The 19,204-nt window shown below is 39.1% G+C and overlaps 2 protein-coding genes across 3 annotated transcripts; both read right to left on the minus strand.

The window, feature by feature from the left end:
- Positions 1 to 332: 332 nt before the first annotated feature.
- Positions 333 to 6,861, minus strand: klhl26 (kelch-like family member 26). Of its 2 annotated transcripts, XM_026323713.1 has the most exons (3): positions 6,618 to 6,861; positions 3,841 to 4,023; positions 333 to 3,399 (listed from the first exon to the last, which is right to left on the minus strand). In XM_026323713.1, the coding sequence occupies exons 1-3, from the start codon at positions 6,665 to 6,667 to the stop codon at positions 1,818 to 1,820; spliced, it is 1,815 nt and encodes a 604-aa protein (XP_026179498.1). In that variant the 5' UTR covers positions 6,668 to 6,861; the 3' UTR covers positions 333 to 1,817. The 2 variants fall into 2 exon arrangements, with proteins under 2 accessions (XP_026179498.1, XP_026179499.1); XM_026323714.1 differs by lacking the exon at positions 3,841 to 4,023.
- A 1,865-nt stretch (positions 6,862 to 8,726) lies between these two features.
- On the minus strand, positions 8,727 to 17,474 carry il12rb1 (interleukin 12 receptor subunit beta 1). The gene is made up of 15 exons (XM_026322930.1): positions 17,285 to 17,474; positions 16,465 to 16,588; positions 16,083 to 16,234; positions 15,769 to 15,911; positions 15,632 to 15,665; positions 14,340 to 14,462; positions 13,773 to 13,849; positions 13,001 to 13,232; positions 12,734 to 12,877; positions 12,049 to 12,147; positions 11,394 to 11,546; positions 11,037 to 11,195; positions 10,875 to 10,944; positions 10,472 to 10,547; positions 8,727 to 9,260 (listed from the first exon to the last, which is right to left on the minus strand). The coding sequence occupies exons 1-15, from the start codon at positions 17,391 to 17,393 to the stop codon at positions 8,937 to 8,939; spliced, it is 2,019 nt and encodes a 672-aa protein (XP_026178715.1). The 5' UTR covers positions 17,394 to 17,474; the 3' UTR covers positions 8,727 to 8,936.
- Between the last annotated feature and the right edge of the window lie 1,730 nt (positions 17,475 to 19,204).

Raw genomic sequence — 19,204 nt, forward strand, 5'->3', positions numbered from 1 at the left:
AGCATTATTAAATCATTAACCCTTAATTTGTCTGTTAATTACAGGATATAAACCCTTTACAAATGTGGCTTATTATAATATGTTAAAATATTTTATAGCCCACACAATCAGTTAATGGAAGGAAAGAATTGGCAGGGTAATCAATCATAAAAAAAATTTTGAAATGCAAGCCAAATGGAAAGAAACATGTTACTTTATTAGGTAGAACGGTAGAGAAATGGTCCCTTTAAGTGTGTGGAAGCCAACAGTTCAAGCATTTATAGCCCAATATAACACAGTGTTTCGCTTGTTTTGATGTCCAAATTTAAAAATAAGAAGCAAAATTACAAGTGTAATTTTAAAAGGTGATAAACTTTTAATAAAGGATGCACATAAAGCTACACAGGTGTCTACATTCTCCTTTGACTACAGTGATTTCCTTTATGTTGCACTTCAATGACATAATGTGCTTTTACTGGTACAGGTAAAACATAAAGACACACTAAGGCAAACGAGTACATTAAGTACATCGATAGCTTCAGCAGCAGAATCAGATGTCTGATAAATACTGCTTTGAAAAGTGCAGCAATGCAGTCAAAATAAACACTCAAGTTGGTTATCAGCTATGACAAATGAATAGTCTGATTACATCTCTATTAAATAAATTACAGATTGCTGGGGGTTTGTGCAATAGCTCAGAAGTTATATCTTCACTTTTCAAAAGAGAATTATCCCCTGCAAAGATAAATATTATTGTGATACCATAGTATTGGGACAAGTGCACAACGTAGCTAAATCTGAATACAAGATGTAGCATTTGTCTAACAAAGTGCAGCACACACTGATAATCCAACAGAGACACACAATTATTTATGTAGCTGCCTTAGGAGGTCACATTGTTTTGTTGACAGAACAATTAGTGTGTCATTGGGAGTTTCAGGTCAGAAAATATGAGGGCAGTAGCAATAAAAACCAACATTAATACCATAATGTGGAACAAAATGAACCAACGCCGAAACATATCCAATACTCATGGTCACGTGTGCAATCACTACACTGAATTGATATGTGGTTTGCTGATTGACATGCATGTAAAAACAGATTATTTTTTTTCTTGGTTGTGTCAATAAAACAAATTAAAAAAAAAAAAAATAACTGTACAATCAAAATGTCCAACATTATACATTATAAAGGCTGAGTATGTTAACACCTTCAACACAGCAAATTTTAACTCAAAACTTCCATTTAAAAACAAGATTTCAATTTGACACATACTCTGATAAAATAACATCAAAAGAGCCTATTATTGCCATTAACTTAAGCCCTTGATTGGTAAAACTGTAACATATTTACAGGCTGAATGATTCATCTTTTTGTATTAAAGCATAGGTAATGCTGTTGTGGAAGTGAAACTAGATTTTCCTAGTTCATTGGACAGCTGAGCTTATATTTACCAAATAGGCAAACGGATCACAATCAAAGATTAGAGACCATATCAAAATCAATGTTAAACTAGGAGATTACTCTGAACTTCAAATTGCTGACAACTCTTCCACTGGAATGTAATGAAATAAAGCTGACAAACTGTCAAAACCTATAATCGATCTACAATTCAAAAGCTTGTTCCTGTATCATACTGTTAACACAAAAATCCTTCATTAGTCATATCTGACCCCGGACATGGATAGAAAATAATGTATCATTCTGTGCAATGCTGCTTAGTAAATTTTCACTCACACACGCACAACAGCAGCTTACATAATGTTCACACTTTGTTGACTCAATGGTCAGCAGAAAGAGCACAGGGAATAAAATCTTCACAGATGCAGGTCAGATGGTTAGCGTTGTGTGGTGATTTGTGGAAGTATAATCGGTGTACAAGCAATGCCAGCAAAAGATTCTGGGAAGTGTAAATCCCTCTCCCACTCATCTGTCTCCGTGTTGTACACCTGCACAATGCTGGTGACGTTGTTTAGGTGCCAGTTGTAGCCGCCAACAATGTAGATCTTCCCGTCCAGTAAGCAGCAGCCTGCCTCAGACTGCCCGGCTCTCATGGGACTGACAGTGGTCCACTGGTCATTCTCTGGAATGTAATACTCAACTGCCAGCACGTCAAAGCAACGGTCCACGTGGTCCATGCGACCACCCAGAGCATAAATCCGATCCCTGGTGCTGATCATGGCATGCAGCACTCTGGGTTCATTCATGGGAGCTTTAAAATCCCACTGGTCTGATACTGGATCATAGCAGTGAAGAGTTTTCTTGTCATCCAGAGAGACGCCATAACCCCCTGAGATATACAGCTTTTCTCCGCAGGGAGTTCCTGCATGACCCCAAATCCTGCGTTTTAAGGGTTCTGTATAAATCCACTCATTCTGCTTTGGACAGTAACACTCCACTGATGACAGACTGCCAGATCGATTGCGCCCTCCGGTGGCATACAGCTGTCCATTCAGCACGTTGAGCTGAAATTGAATACGAGCCTCCTGCATGGATTGGATGCGCAGCCACTGACTAAGATGGGGGTCGTAGCGGAAACAACTATCGACTGCACCCTCACCGCTGCGGTACTGTAAGTGCTGTCCACCAACAATATACACAAAGTTATCAAGTACGGCAACGCAAGCGTGACTGCACCCTGTCTCCATCTCTGTCAGCTCTTTAAACTGGCGGGAGGCAATATCAGGGAGACAGTACACCTTCGTGCTCACTGTGCGGTCATTGTCAGTGTAGGGCGTCCCTCCAAAAGTAATGAGTGACACTACATCAGAACGAATGAGTGTCCGTGAAGACTGCATCTCATGTTGTCGGAAGGGAAGGATCTGGTAACTGAAGGCCTCAAGGAGATACTGGCGGCACCGCACATCCTCCACCATGATATCCACTGTCTGAACACTGTCCACCAGCTCTGAGGAGCGCATGAGAGGGAAGCGCACATGGCACAGCACGCTGCTGGCTTCAGCCCGGCGAGACTCATCATACCGGAGCCACCTGATGGCAGCATGGAAGAGGTCAATCTCACTACAGTTCTTCAGTTTGTTGCTCTGAAGAAAGAAGATGAGGCGCTCCATGGGAATGTGCAGAAAGTCTTCCTCCTTTGCAATTTGGAGGAAGTGACGAAAGGTGAAGGCATCCACCGACTCCTTAAGGGAAGACAGGCTGAAGGTGGTGGCCATCTGGCCTATGTGCAGGCAGGTTTCTACACTCATTGCTGATTTAAGAAATTCCTCACAGAGCTCCACAACTGGGACCATCTGAAGAAACACAGCTGCCCCCAGGACATCCTGAATACAGTCCAAGTCTAGAGTGACTTCTGAACTGTAGGCAAAGTCGATAATATGTTTCAGTCCTCGGGCAGACAAACCCTTCAACTCAATAGTGTCTTGATTAGACTCCCTCATGCCACCAGTAAACATTGCCCTGTAACACAAGTAAACAAGAACATTAAATAACAAACCAATCCTATATCTCTTACCTCATTTTCATGGAACTTATTCATATTGTCTACGTTTATCACTTTCACTAATTATCACTACATTTAAAACTACCTCACCTTTTATTTTTGGATACATCTAAAATTTCTATGATAGGTAAGAAATCTTCAGCAAAGCAGAACAGCTCAGATCAAAAACAAAATGAAGGAAAATGAATGCATGCATCACTTTGCGTTTTGAAGTGGATTTCACATTTCACCCTCCTTTACATTCCAAGTCGAGATAAACTGCTTTAAATATAGTTCATTTGTGAACTGCAGCCTCTGACAGTGCACTCAATGTAAACAGCTCTGAATAAGAGCTTCAGCTACTTGTTTCCAAATTAAAATGTACATGGGCAGTAACAGGTCTTATGATTTAGACTGACCTGAAGTAATCGCTACAGGCGGCCAGCACTGCTTTGTGGACTTGGAAGCACTCCTCGTTGATGACCAGCACAACGTCAAGTAGTTGGCCCTGACCCCGTAAGAATGACAAACCCTGGAGGAGGGTGGCACTGTGGCTTGGAGCAGAGAAAGTACAGCGCAGGGTGCTATTCTTGTTAGCCATACTGGAAGAGAAAAATGGCCTTGTCACAATCAGTGAATTGGGGGCTCCTACATTTATTTTAAATAAAAATGCCATACTTTCCAGTGCTTAAATTCTAAAGTGAAATGATAGAGTTTTCAGTATAATGTATACTGCTAGAAGCTATTACATGTTATTCTGGAGTAATGTGTCGCTCTGTAGTGTCTATGTTAAGCTGCAGATGCACACAACAACACATTACATTAGAAACTTAATCTAATCTAGGGCAGCATGGTGGATGAGTGGTTAGCATTGTTGCCTCACAGCAAGAAGGTCATGGTTTCGAAACCTGGCCTTTCTGTGTGGAGTTTGCATGTTCTCCCTGTGCTTATGTGTGTTTACTCCAGGTACTCCGGTTTCCTCCCACAGTCCAAAACCATGCATGTTAGGTTGATTGGTGACTCTAAATTGCCCATAGGAGTGAGTGTGTGTGGTTTCTGTGTCTATATGTGTCCCTGTGATGGACTGGTAACCTGTCCAGAAAGAAAGCTAGGATAGGCTCCAGCAGATTCTGGTTAAGGAATAAGCGGGTATGAAAAATGGATGGATGGATCTAATCTACTCAGACTGGCCAGTGGGAAATGCAATCCGGAGTGTACAGTGTCTTTGCATTAGTGAGAGTGTATCTGCATACTTAACAGAAACAGTATCAAACTTCAGTGAACAGTGGAAACAGAACACAGTATACAGCAAATGTGAGTACAATGATAATTGTGTTCATTTACAACTGTTTCATTTGTTTTTACCCAAAGACCAAAAAGATTTAAGCCACTTCATTTAAAGAACAGATTTTTGACTAATAAAACTATAATGAAAGGTCGTAAAATCCAAAGATGTTCTAATGGGTTCAAATCAGAGGACATACTTAGCCAGGTCATAGTTTCCACCTTTGTTTTTTTTTTTTCCATTAAAAGCTTAAAATTTTGAAAGACTGAATTTCTGTGTGTCCAGGATCATTGTTACATTGGAAAATTCCTCTGCCTCTAAGCGTGATTATCAAGTGGGACTTGTTTTCATGTTAGAATACAGGTTACAAATAACCAGAATGCGTCTACTTTACACACCACAGGGTTTAATCCATATTAAGAACACTAATAAATAAAAGGCAACAATTAGGTAATATATTACACTGAGGTGAAGACTGAAGCAATGAACACACTTCTACCAAACAACAATTTAAGATTTCAGTTTTCCTTTTTTCCCCATACCTGTGTGCTGAGCTTATAATATGACTAAATGTTTCATAGATGTGGCTGCACTTTTTCTCATCTTTATGTATAGTCTTCAACGACAAATATAACCTAAAAAATTGTTTTCGTGATTGAATCCAATTGCAGACTTAGCTTTAGATATAGATGGGACGAGAGCCCAACTGATCAACTGACCAGGCCTATTTTATCAGTATGCCAAATGATGCCATACTGTAAGTGAATCGGAATGATTGCAGATACATAGAAATTAATTTGATCTATCTATTGATTATTGATAGTTATTGTACTGATATCCAACCATCCATCATGGTGAGAAAAGCAGATGCTCTTTTTGAATGAAGCAAATACTGATCCCTGCGCGACAGAGCAAGCCAGTTACAAGTGCTGCATTATGGGTTAGTAAGTCTTAAGAGGCTTCGGCCCATGTTCAACAGAAGGAAATTCTCCAGTGGGTGCTGTAAATGTGTTTCTGCTTCCACAGAAGAAATGATTTCCTGCTTAGTGAGAGCTGGTTGAAAGCATACTCTTGAGGACCTAATGGTCTGTCAAGCAGCCAGTTACTAATAGTGCAACAGTATGTAATGATGGAGAGCTCCAAAACACAGCCTGGAAAATTCATATTAACCAAGGAAATCATTCAAAAAACAGCTTCTGAAAAAAAAAGGTGTGATCCTATATCTGTCTGGTGGGTTAGTCTGACCACCAGACAGACATACCTGGACTTTTTTCAGCTGTACTGTCCTTTACACAGCAAACATCCTAACCTATCCAAGCATTTCATTGTACCATTTCTGTTCAATTTACAACTGCAAACACATAGGTGCATTATTCTTAGCGTTGTGTGTTTTGCTCATTGTACACATACGCTCTTTGGTTTCAGAGCTGAAATATTAATAGTTAATATATTTGATGATTGGTAATAAAAATAAGAAAAATAATAGACCACTATCAAGTAGAAATGCCCATCCTACATGTGAATATTGTATGCTTTTTTTAAGCTTTAAATTAAATATCTCTTAAGATTTTATTTTAGCAAAATAAATAAAATTGCCAATATTTTTCGCTATTTTGTTTATATTTTTAAGGACTAATCGATTAATTAACTGAAAACTAGTTGTAGCCCTGGGTTATTAAAAGATTTTACTTAAAACAAACAAACAAAAAAAAAAAAAACACCAGGCTTCACCAAATCCTGGAGGCCCCGACAGCCCCTCGGTGTTTCCTGAAGTCAACACGCGGCGCCGGAACGCTCCAGTGGGCTTAGACCCGGCTGCATTCCCGGAGCCGTGGAGACTTCGTACTAGGTAACACCGAGGGACCAGTCCGACACCGTGGCCACACCACAACCTCAGCCCGCTTCACTCACCTGTTCTGCGGATGTTGCAAAGCGAAATCCCCACCGTCCGACTCCGCCATCTTCTAGCATAGAGAAACTGGCATAGGGCATTTTCAGGGACGCTATGAAAAGCTCAGCGGCATGACGAACCTGTTCGAGGTGTTTTAAAAGTATGGAAGCTACCTGTTATTCAAGCACCGATGAACAGCAGCCATCTATCCGTGACCCTGAGGTAAACACGCTGGGTCCATCCCATTTCCACTAATTGAGTCCACGTTCTTCTTCTTTGGGGCTTCTAGCAGCCGGTATCACAATGCTGCCCCTTCTGGACTAACATTTTATGCATTACACCATGCATCTGATTCAGGGGCGGACCCCCCCCCCCTTTTAACTTTAAAGTACGCGTATTACTTGAATATTTCAAGTAAAGTACAAAAAAAATGTACATTTTACTCCATCCATTATCTATACCTGCTTATTCCTTAGCCAGGGTCACAGGGGTCTGCTGGAGCCTATCCCAGCTCTCTTTGGGTGAAAGGCAAAACCTTGTACAGGTCACCAGTCCATCACAGGGCCACATATAGACACACAAAGACAAACAACCTCACACACTCACACTCTCTCCTGTGGGCAATTTAGAGTCACCAATCAACCAAACATGCATGTTTTTGGACTGTGGGAGGAAACCGGAGTACCACTGCGCTGCCCTTAATACTTAATGTTATTCATAATTTTACACTATGGTCCTTTACACAGACAGACTGTGGTCCCTTAGAGACAAAGTACAACTCAACATTTCAAAACCCAAATTGAGTAATAATAAATATGTGATGGCTAAAGCAGCTTTTACATCTTGACATTTACTAACGTAAGCTGCTGAATGCAGCCCTTGGAATGAAGTGACACCAATCACCCCACCCCAGACTTACGAAATCTCACGTGTTAAAGCAGACAGGTTCAAACTGCGCAACATACTATCATCTGCTTTTAACTCATTTCCTTTAACACTTACTGAAATCTTAATTGTTAAATAATAATTTAATCAAAGAATCAAAGAAAAATCTAAATATCAGAAAAATCATGCAGTCATGAAATTACAATAAAATCCCGTTAGGCAAGTTGTATAAAAGTAAATAGAATTAATCAAATCGTTTGCAGATTAGGCACATGTTGATAAAATAAGCTTGTCACGTCCATATATATGCAAGATACATGTCCTTACTAATTTTACACACACAGACAAAACATGTTAACCACACATTTCATGTATTAGGTGTCTGCTTGCTATTTGCGGTCAGGACAGATGATTTTAATCTTCATATGTTGAAGCATAAAACACTGACTGTAAATGTGATGCATCGAGTCACATTCTTGCTGATTTTACTCTCCTAAAGTAGGCCACACCCAAACAATACAGGAACTAGGTAAACCTAAACCTTTTTTCTGCTGAGAAATCAAAAGTGCAGTGTGGTAGAAAATACTGTAAGGCTAAAATCACTTTTAACAGATGAACGTTCTAGTTTAAACAAGGTAGCATAAAATATCACCTAGTCTCTTTATGAGTAATCGAACCTTTAGCATGTTCTAAGTTACCTTTTTTTAAGGTCATTGTTAGTTGTTTTTTTTGTGACCACTTCCTGTCACATGTTCCTATCTTCACAGACTCACATTTGTGTTGCTCAGCCATCACATCCACTGCTTCTTTGTTTTTGCAGTCTCAGGTTCAATTTCACACTGACCAACAATGGGCCACTGTCTGTGCAGTAAAGCTGTTTTTGAAAATTTATTTGCACATTGCAAATAAGAAAAATAACACAAATAACTTTGATCCTGATCTGTGTTGAAGGAATTATAATTTGATTATATTTTATTAAGTTTTATATTGTGTTTGAGTTTGTAGAAACTAAAAAAACCAAGAGTCTATTTTGATGCTCACAGCTTTGGGTTGTAATGTATTATTGTAAAAAAAAAAAAAAATCAAACCATTAAGGTCTGTACAAAATGAAACAACAGTCCAAATGTGTCTGGAAACTTGATCAGAACTTAGTTCGAAAACAATTAAAACTTGTATAAGCCAGAATTTAGTATCCTCCATTGAAGAAAAAACTTCATTAGCAACATACACTGACAAAGCCTTAGCAGTTAACTCATTTAATATACTTGAATCTTTATGTAAAATTTTCAAAAATACATAAATGTCAAACAGAAAAAAACAAGCAAAATGCTATTGCAGATACATTATTGATCAGACAACTGTTGCATCCAGTTCTTAATACATAGTAAGTGAACAAATATGTTAACACTGCAATTTTGTGCTGTGAGCTGGTAAAACCCACATATACATCCATCTTAGGATGAGTCTGTCTTCATATCAAAGACCAAACCATTCCTGTATATCAGCAAGGCAATCTCATTGTCCACATTTTTTAGATCTGTATTTTCTTCTTCTCTGGAGCTCCTCAGTTCCTGATCTGTTGAGTCATGACTCTCCTCATTGATTCTTCCTGACATCCTTGAATCTCCCCTCGTGCTGTCTATGTCCTCACCAGTCGTATCGTCCCACTCTCTTTGGAGGACATCAGCCTCTTCTGCGTCCTCTGAGGTAGACTTGCCCTCTGGATGCGGCTGGACCAGCATCAGATCATGCACTTCCTCTTTCTCCTCTGGTATCTCCTGTTGTAGATCCCATTGACACAGGACAGTAAGATTCAGCATTCAATATTCAGACTAAACTGCACTGTTCTATGAAATTATTCTGTATGATTATTAGCTACATATAGTTATTCAAATAGGATACTGTTTTGGTTTCATGAGAATCCCTTGAAAAGGTCAGTATCACTCAGTATCACTTTTTTGTTTTTGCCTTTTGGCATTTTGTCTTCATTTGACACTTGGTCACAGGGAAACAAACAGGAAACTGGGGAGACAGAGAAGCCCTATGACACATGGTAGCGGCCAGACTGAACCCCCCACTGTTGTGCACAGTGCCCCATTCACAGGGAGCACCCACCACTATCACTCAGGTATCAGGGAGCTCCATCCCCCTCACCTCTAAACAGAAACAGAAACAACTGCTCCCCGGGCGCTGCAGCACTGGCTGCCCACTGCTCCGGGTGTGTGTTCACGGTGTGTGTGTTCACTGCTGTGTGTGTGCACTTTGGGTGGTAAGGGAATTTCCCCATTGTGGGACTAATAAAGGTAATAACTTAACTTAACTTAACTTAACTTAACTTAACTTAACTTAACTTAACTTAACTTAACTTAACTTAACTTAACTTAACTTAACTTAACTTAACTTAACTTCTATTTCTACTGTTTGATGTTAATACCATAATAAACATACAATGCAGTTGAGCACATCAGTCATATTCTGTTAGTTACATACAGGAGTTTTCACAGGACAGTGGGGGTGGGTTATTTTCCACCACAAAAAGAGTTGGTACTTCCTTTGAACAGATATAAAACCAATGCATGGATTTACTCTGCATTTCTGGAAATGGTTCTTCTGTCTGGTTGAATTAAAGGTTTGTGGTTCTCTCACATTGTCTTTCAACAGGTTCATCAGGGACTTTCCTTTGTTTCATATACTTTATTGAAATAATATGTATGACATTCAGTCACACCAGCTGGATTTATCAGTTCTGTTATTATTTTCCATCTTTATATACAGTTTGTTGGAAATTGATTGTCTGTGCTTTTGAAGTCAAGTGCAATTTATTCTCACTAAAAGTAGAATCTTAAGCTTATAATTTTATTGTTTTTGTTGTATTTTTGATCTATAAGCTAAACTTTTTTTACTGACGAGGTGTAGTTGAAGTCGTGTATCATCATCAGACAGGTCTGTACAAAAAGGTTCACATCCAGGGAAAGAAGAAAAGATTTACCCGACTCTCCGCTTGATAGGGGACAAAATCTGGAATAACAGGCTTTGGGACAGGAGGGAAGATCTTGTGTTTGATCCTAGGTATTAGAACAGAGTAGAAACTGTTAAAGGAGCTCCATTACGGATGAATAGCCGATTTAAAGACTGCAGATAAAACAGCAAATCTACGGTGAATTCTTTAAAATTTGTTTTTTTCCCATTGTTTTGTACAAAAACACATGTCTTCAGAATCATGTGAAAGGTGATATGGCAATAAAAAAACAGCATTTAGAGGCTGAAAAGAAAGTGAGAGCACAATTCACCACACCTCTTTACAAAGAGTATCGTTAATACTTATACTACAACATGAAAAAATAATATTTAATGTGTTAGAATATTTGAAGTTTGGGAGGGGGTGGACCTACCTCTTCAAGACAATGGTGCACACTGTTGTGATTAAAAGGAAACCAAACAGCAGACCAAAACTCAACCATACTAATTTGGGGGAAAAACAGAAGATAGAGAAAATTAGTCATCATCCAGATGTTAAAAACCACATAATTAAACTCAACATGAGAGTCTGATACCATTCAAAGGCTTCTCTGGCAGTGTGATGAAAGTTACTGTGGCGTTTGGACCTTTACCCACTCGTGTCATTCCTGCCAGGCTGATGTTATACTTTGTCGCCGGTGTCAAGTTTTCCAGACGGTGTTCTGTCACTAAAGCTGATATGTTATAGCACTCCACTGAAACGAGATATGGAAAGGTCATACATTCTCTGATATCACAATCAAAAGTAAGCCTGTAGTTTGAACATTAAGCACCAGAGATGATGCTGAAAGATGATGCATTTGTAATAAAACAAATTATACACGAACTATGTTTGTTTTCCTCAGTTCTACAAACTGCAAAGTCAAGGATGAGTGAAAAAGTGACATTCAAACCTGGCTCATCTTTTGAGCTTATTTTCATGATGCACAGGCTGTAGTGGGTGAGGAAACCTTGCTGGTCCACAATGGGAATCTTTTTCCAGGACAGCTGAGCAGAGCTGTATGTTTCACTATAAACAATGAAGTCCTGTGGCGCTCTTTGTGGCACTGATGAGTGAAAGAAAAAAGGGTCAAATTGGAGGACATGCAAACTCCACACAGACTGGTCCCAGGTTTGAATGGGATTCAAACCCAGTACCTTCATGCTGTGAGGGAACAGTGCTAACCACACCACTGGAATGCTGCCCTTTGAAGAAACATGATAGAGCCATATTTATTTCTTTGTTAGCTTCATGTCAAAGGAATCAACCATTTCTTTTAGTGACGTGTACAAATTAGACCGGACCATGTTGGCAGCTCTGTGAGTGGTGCTGTGAGCTGAATGCTATAATCAGCACGCTAGCATGACATGCTGGTATTAAACAACTGTTATATATTGAGATTGTTGTCTTTCACTTTTGTTTTACTGGACAGCACTAGAAATACAAATGACAGACTCATTCATGTCAGAAAATGCCTCAGAATCAACATAGCTTTAAATTAAAGAACTATGCACAAACTGTGCAACTTCAGCACACAACAGGTTGAGCTATGTAAAATAGACACTTACCACCCTCTTTTTTATAAAAGCGGCACATTTGAACGGTCTGTGGTTTCCCACCTTCACATCTATGCTCAAAGTATAGATAGTGAACATAGTCCCTTATGTCTGTAAACAGAAACAGAAAGTGTGGCACAGCATTAATTGTACAATGTAAGAGTCGCTGAAAAAAAAACAAAACAATGAACAACCTAATGCAGAATTACTCTCATGTTCTGTTGTGACTCTGGCCGATTATTTAATCTTCTACAGGGCAGTAATAAAAATCAAAACAAGGCAGAAAAATAAAACAAATAAGCAAAAATATTTCCAATCCCATGCTGGAAATGGAGCACAGCTAGACAAATTAAAAATAACACTCAAGTTTGCAATTAAAAATTGCAATTTCTTATTTATTTTATTCACTTTCTCAATTTGAATTTTAGCAGCAGTATTAGGAAAGAAAAAGTAGGATTTCTGCAGAAAAACTGGTGCAATGAAAAAAATAATCAAAATGCTACTTTTGTATTTGTGTGCGTTTAAGCTCAGTGGTATTTGTTGCAAAGTTTGGCCAAGTTAGACAATTTGAGGTCAAGGATAATCAAAGCCACTTTGGCACATGCCTTATGACGTTTTCATCCCATCTAATTTTTGTTTTTAATCTACATTGCATTTGCCCTTAGTCGAGCTTAAAAGAACGTTAAATACAATGTACTTCTTATTATTTCCTCCCTCTGCTCTCTTTTCTTCTTTGCTGTTAAAGTAATCACATTTTCTGGCTTCGAATCTCCATCTTGATGCTCGTACCACTCGTGGCAAGTTTTCTTCTTTAAGTTTTCAAGCAACATTTTGTCGCAAGCTGGCAGGGAGAGAAGAAATAACCTTTAAGATCTACGTAAGGACAAGTATAGATTATATGTAACACACTCAACACACACACACACACACACACACACACACACATGCACGCACTATGGCCTACTTTTTAAATCTGCAACAGGTTCGGCTGGTACTTGAACGATTGCTGGAGGAGACTCGCCAGCTACATTTCTGGCAATAACAGTGATGTTGACAGCAGAGTAGGACACATACATGAAAGTAGTGTGTTCATGAGTGTAGTTATGTTTCCTTTTCACACAAGGACATCCATGAGAAGACTGTGTGTCCTTTAGAAAGTAGGTCACTCCTCTGACTGCTGCTGCATGGGGCATTGGCTGGAGAGCAGAAGAGAGCACAGCTGAGACTAACACAGCGAAATGAACCAACAGTTAAGGGCACAAGTTCAATGGTACAGCCCAACCTGGGAGCAATAGGTAAAATCTGTGAAATTACACAATGTTGAAGTTGAAGTAGCAATCATTCTGTTTCTGCAGAAATAAAGCTTCATGTACCAGTATCCAGAGCAGCTCATATTGATTTTTCAATCTACATGGTAATAATATAGTTTGATAATTGAGTAACTGCATCAGTCAAGCAAAAATATTAAAACAAAATCAAAAACAGGTTTTGCAGCTTTTTCTTGTCGCATATGATTGTAAACTAAAGGTCTTTGGACATTAGGAGTTTTGGTTGAACAAAACATCAAAAAATGTCATGTTCAGCTCAAAAAAGTTGTGATGGCATTTTTGACCTTTCACAGGCTAAATGAATAATTTAGTCTTATCGGTCAATAATAATAATTTGGTGCAAATCTATGACAGTTTTTTCTTTCTTTGGACAAGTGCCTACTCAGCAAATTTCTTTTTCTGGCTTACCTTCCAAGATAGCGTCACATTTCGGGTGCCATTTAAACGTTTTGTTGTGATGGTGACTTCAGGTTTATGTTCAAGAGCTGCAAACACACAATATCAGTGAGAACACTAAACACGTTTTTTTGAATAATTCTGCACCCAAGTGTATCTCAGGTTTACAATGAATAACGTGCCATCTCCAATGACAAGGGAAAGACACCAATATAAACTTTGAGGAGTTAAAACCAAATAATGTAAGGTATTTGGGTGGGAGTGGTTTCTAGTATATGTGCATGTAGTATTTGAGCCTGGCTTTATGATATCCAGTGTGAACAGACCATTTAAAACCAGTAATCATGCCTGATTCCACAGTTTAAAGAAGGCAAATCTATGGTATTGATGGCCCTCTCTATTGTAATGCCCCTTGTTATTCATGTATGTCAATGAATAGGACTTTCCTATTATTTCTAGCATGTAACAAGTAATGCAAATCAAGAAAGTCCAATAGTGGATTCACAGTCTAAAGTGCTACCCAACACGCCATGACAATTGCCATCCATTCCTACATTTATATAGGTAACATGAGTTCACCTGCAGGAACACTTATAATCGGAGACCAGTCGCTCCACAGTGGGTTTTGGGCCTGAGTGGACCGGTGTCTGAGCTGAACCTGGTAAGATGTATGCTTCAAGAGATTCACAACAGTGACCTGGTCTATACAGAAACAGAGAAAAACAGGGGTATTTTGTTTACCAAAGCTTTTGAATTCAGGTTATTTCTTTCTTACAGGGTACATTTTGAGTTGCTTGGCAGTGTTTCCATCTGCTCTTTCTATAGACAGTGATGCATTACTTAATAATGTGTCACAGAAACAGACTTTTATCAGTAATAAGTCGTGTAAATTACTACAGATTGAAATTCATTAAGGATAATACAGTTACTAATCACGGTTATGTTCTGTTACTTTGGTCTCAATAGTCGTGAGCCAGACACACCCATTGCATCTGACATTAGCAGATACACTTGCATTCCTTCAAATTCAATTCAACTCAATTCAATTTTATTTGTATAGCGCCAAATCACAATACATTCATCTCAAGGGACTGAGATGATTTTTTTGACACAAAACAAAAAGAAACCCAACAAATCCCTTATGAGCAAGCACAGTGGAGAGGACAAACTCCCTTTAACGGAAGAAAAAACCTCCAGCAAGAACCGGTCTCAGTTTGGGCAGCCATCTGCCTCGACCGGTTGGGGTGAGTGGGTAGATACTGCTGGAGTATCTCTCCTACTACATCCTATTGCACACTGCTTCAAAAAAAGAGAAAAGGCATAACTGAAGAAAATCACTGTTCACTAAGGGACTTGGGGCAGCATATGAGCAACATATGAGCAGCATATGAGCAGCATATGGGCTGCATGGGCCTTGAGTATCAGAAGATCCACAAGATCCTTTTTAAAGACTAAAAGGATGGGCAGCATGGTGGCTGAGTGGTTAGCACTGTTGCCTCACAGCAAGAAGGTCGTGGGTTCGCATCCCGGCCTTTCTGTGTGGAGTTTGCATGTTCTCCCTGTGCTTGCGTGGGTTTACTCCGGGTACTCCGGTTTCCTCCCACAGTCCAAAAACATGCATGTTAGGTTGATTGGTGACTCTAAAATTGCCCGTAGGAGTGAGTGTGAGTGTGTGAGGTTGTCTGTCTTTGTGTGTCTATATGTGGCCCTGTGATGGACTGGTGACCTGTCCAGGGTGTACCCCTGCCTTCCACCCGAGAGAGAGCTGGGATAGGCTCCAGCAGATCCCCGTGACCCTGGACCAGGAAAAGCGGGTATAGAAGATGGATGGATGGATGGACTAAAAGGATATATAACATAACAGTACTTACATCCAGAAGTGTTGATGGTGGTATTTGTTACAATCTGTAAAAGCAATGCAGACATAAGTATACAATGGTTATTTTAAGTCACAAAAATGTAATTTCGCTTGAGTTGCAACAGATTTGTTAATACAAAAAAGCCTTACTTTCATCCAGGATCCTGTGTGGTGTTGAACTTGTCGAAGCCAGACCTCTGCTGTAGCCAAACGTTTCTCTAGAGCTCTCCAGCTTAATCTGAGGTTGTTTTTTAACCAGGACACTGAAATATTTTTTGGTGCTTCGAATTTAACTGTTGAGGACATGCAAACAATTATGTGCATTTTTTTAGTTTTGTTTTTCTTAATATGTATTTACATTGCACATAGTGCAAAAATTAAAAACTGACTTTGGGGTATTCTCACTTAATCCATTGCTTAAAAATCTCTCATGTTGTAGGGGAAATAGGTGAAGCATCCAGTACCTGTGTGCCCCAGTACAACGGACCTTCTGGGTGATGTGCAACTGTGGTCGCCTTTGTGAGCTTCCACCCAGATGTAAACAGGCCGATATTTGATCAGCTGCTCCTCATTGAACTCACACCGGTTCTCATTATAGCCGGCAAATCTTGTTTCACTACACATAAATATGTGGAGGTATTAGTGCAGTGATTAGGGAAGAAACACAAAGCGTCTCACAAGACGTTAATGCAGTCTAAGCATTTTGCATATTGAAAAGACTGATGGGTGTTTGTTTTCCACTGTTTTTAGTATGTTTCACAGCAATACACATTCTGAAAATACTAAACAACAAGCATTAAGTGAGTAGATGTCAACATTTTAAACAAATATTTGAACAATACTCACTTAAAGAAAAAGTCAAATGTCACATTGCTGCCAGTCATGTTCGTGCTCCATTCACACAAATACACAGACACATCAGCAGTTCTCCTGAAGCACTGAGGGCTTGAAGGAGCCTCGCATGCAGAGCCTTTAAAGAAAAATATTGCAAGTTGACCTCATTTACTAATTAGCCTTTACCTTTATTTTAATGGGCTTTTCCATAAACAAATATCTCTTTTTTGGAGATCAGTTTTAACGGTGAGAGAGAGAGAAACTTCAGGAATTCAGATTTTAAATAAAACAATATTGAGGAAAGGCTGAAGGGTTAGGGTTATTTTATATTCCCTGTTTAATGTGTAACCACCTTTAAAGTTACCTCTTTTTTAATTTTCTCCTTTTACTGTGAATGAACCATGCATCCTATCGATCTTGCTATTCTGACAAGGTTATGGGTTTGAAGTTTAGCGTGTAGAGTCTAAATATTGTGTCTGAGCCAAGCCACAAATTCAGAAAAAAAAAAACATCCTATTCACATTGTTAAAAAAATCAGCCTCCGACATGTAAAATAGTTCAGAGAGCACTATATAGGCTTGCAGGGCTACAGTGTCTACTGGAAACCACATGATGCTGATAAGTTAACCAATGTTTTGTGGCTAGCGTTTTATATTAAGGTTTATTACTAGTAGAAAGTACTACTATAGTACTATAGTACTATAGTATAGTCTGCACTGTGCACGTCGATATGATCATACGGGCAGTAGAAGTACACCAAAAGCTACAATAAACTCACGTTAGTAGAACTATAAGGACAAAAACATGCAGTTTCCATATCAACTCACTGTACCTTTGCTGGTCGCTGCAAGGAGCATAAACATAACAATATATCCATGCTGTAAACTGTAGCATTTCATAGTTTCCATGAGGTAAAGAGGAAAGTGCAGAAAGATTATCATTCTTCAGCGCGTAAGAGTCCATGTACCTGCCTTCATGTAACTCAGTTGGCTTTCTCAGAAATGTCACAGAAGTTTCATGTCTCTCAGGTTATATGAGTTGCAGCAAAACCACAGTGTCAGAGGTGGGGGGGAAGCCTGCGTTCAACACTCTTACAGACAGACAACAGCCATTCTGAAAGCAACAACTCTTTGAAGTCATATTGCTGATTTTAATGCTCATTTCCTCACAACTGTTTTTTTGTTCTTGCCAGGCTCCCCTCCAAAGAAAAATCTGAAACAACTCTGGTAACAATGGCACGAAACGCAGACGTCACTGTTGTTTCTAAATCCACCTCTGAATGAGTTGCACGAACAGACCATCAGATATTAGTGTCAGTCAAGATGGTTTGAGGTTGTGTGTCTTCCCCCATCAGGATGTGTTACCCTCAATAACCTGAAGCTCACCTCGTCCAAATGTTTAACCACCAAAGGGGAAAACATATCATGGGAACACAGTCAAGAGGAAGAGTGAAAGTAGTACTTAAACTACAGTTTGGACAATTTTTTAATTTTTCTAAACAATTAATTAATTTTTCTGATTTGGTCAGTAGATTTAAAACCACTTGTTGAATTTGAGATTTAATTATTTAACTTCATTAGCATGTTACTGTATTATTCGCACATTTTCAGTCACAGCCCACATTACAGGTACCCTGAGGTTACATGAATATTAATTGTAAAGCAAAATGCCAACTTAATTCTTCTGACAACATTTTTAATGACTGGAAAGACACACACATGGACATCTGTGTAGCTGCCGTTTCCATTACTTTTTGATATTATTTCCATAATCTCAAGTAACTCTATTTTTAAAACTGAAATATCTAATAGCAACTACCTTTCCAGCTCGCGTTGTGACTCCTTGTCTCACATCCTTATTCTTCTCCCCATTCCCCATTTCTACCACTTTCACTTTCATAACAAATCACTTGCACTTTCAGTTTGAAATGGTAATCTTGTTCACATGTACATTACTCAAGGGAAGACAGTACATATTTATAAAAGACAAACTCTTCATACATTTACTTTAATCCATTACAGTCTGATCTGATGTGTAATGAAAAATCAAAAAGCAAAATAATGGATTCACAGTGATACCCAATAAACAATTGTCATTCATGCATATATTTTTATAGATAATATAAGTTGACTTGCAGAAACGCAACACAACAGGAGGCCAGTTGCTTCACAGCGGATTTTAGGCGTGGGTGTACAGATGTCTGAGCTGCACCTGTTATGATGTGTTCCTCAAAAGATTTACAACAATGACCTACCAGACAAACAGGTCAAGCTCACTGGGGGCAGACAAGATGGAAGGTCACAACAGAAAACGGCAGAAACAACAGACAGGATGTTTCAGCATGGCCCTGAGGAGTAGGTAGAGCAGGGAGAGCGAGTTAGGGAGGCAGTGGCTGATGATGAAAGATGAAACTGATGAAACAGGTGGCTAATTAACTATGTGAAGCCCATGTAAATAAGGTCACACCAAAGAACAAGTCTCAGCAAAATAAAAGCCTGTTCTCAGAACCAGATCAGTGACTGAGCGGTGATGCATCATGCTTTGCATCATTTTCCAGAAATAGTGACTTATTTTTTCAGTAAAAAGTACTTTAATTGTTTATAATTTGAAATAGTCACAGTAACGTTTTGTTACTTTGAAATTTGGGTTCATCATGTGAGCCATTTGTAGCTAGTTAACCAGTCACGCATGACTGGTCCATTAGCCCTGCCTTTAAAGAGCATTTGGAACTTAGCAACTGTTGCTAGGCACA

This window comes from Mastacembelus armatus, chromosome 4, assembly GCF_900324485.2.
Source record: "Mastacembelus armatus chromosome 4, fMasArm1.2, whole genome shotgun sequence".
Taxonomy (NCBI): Eukaryota; Metazoa; Chordata; class Actinopteri; order Synbranchiformes; family Mastacembelidae; genus Mastacembelus; species Mastacembelus armatus.

What these genes read in the sequence shown, in the direction of transcription:
- klhl26 (XM_026323713.1), bottom strand. Translation starts at nt 6,667, where the DNA reads ATGGCGGAGTCGGACGGTGGGGATTTCGCTTTGCAACATCCGCAGAAC. An exon ending in TTGCAACATCCGCAGAACAG is followed by an intron (nt 4,024 to 6,617) that starts GTGAGTGAAGCG and finishes TTTCTCTTCCAG; the next exon opens with TATGGCTAACAAGAATAGCA. An exon ending in GCCTGTAGCGATTACTTCAG is followed by an intron (nt 3,400 to 3,840) that starts GTCAGTCTAAAT and finishes CTTGTGTTACAG; the next exon opens with GGCAATGTTTACTGGTGGCA.
- il12rb1 (XM_026322930.1), bottom strand. Translation starts at nt 17,393, where the DNA reads ATGATAATCTTTCTGCACTTTCCTCTTTACCTCATGGAAACTATGAAA. An exon ending in CCTTGCAGCGACCAGCAAAG is followed by an intron (nt 16,589 to 17,284) that starts GTACAGTGAGTT and finishes TTTTCTTTAAAG; the next exon opens with GCTCTGCATGCGAGGCTCCT. An exon ending in GAGGGAGGAAATAATAAGAA is followed by an intron (nt 12,148 to 12,733) that starts GTACATTGTATT and finishes TTCTGTTTACAG; the next exon opens with ACATAAGGGACTATGTTCAC.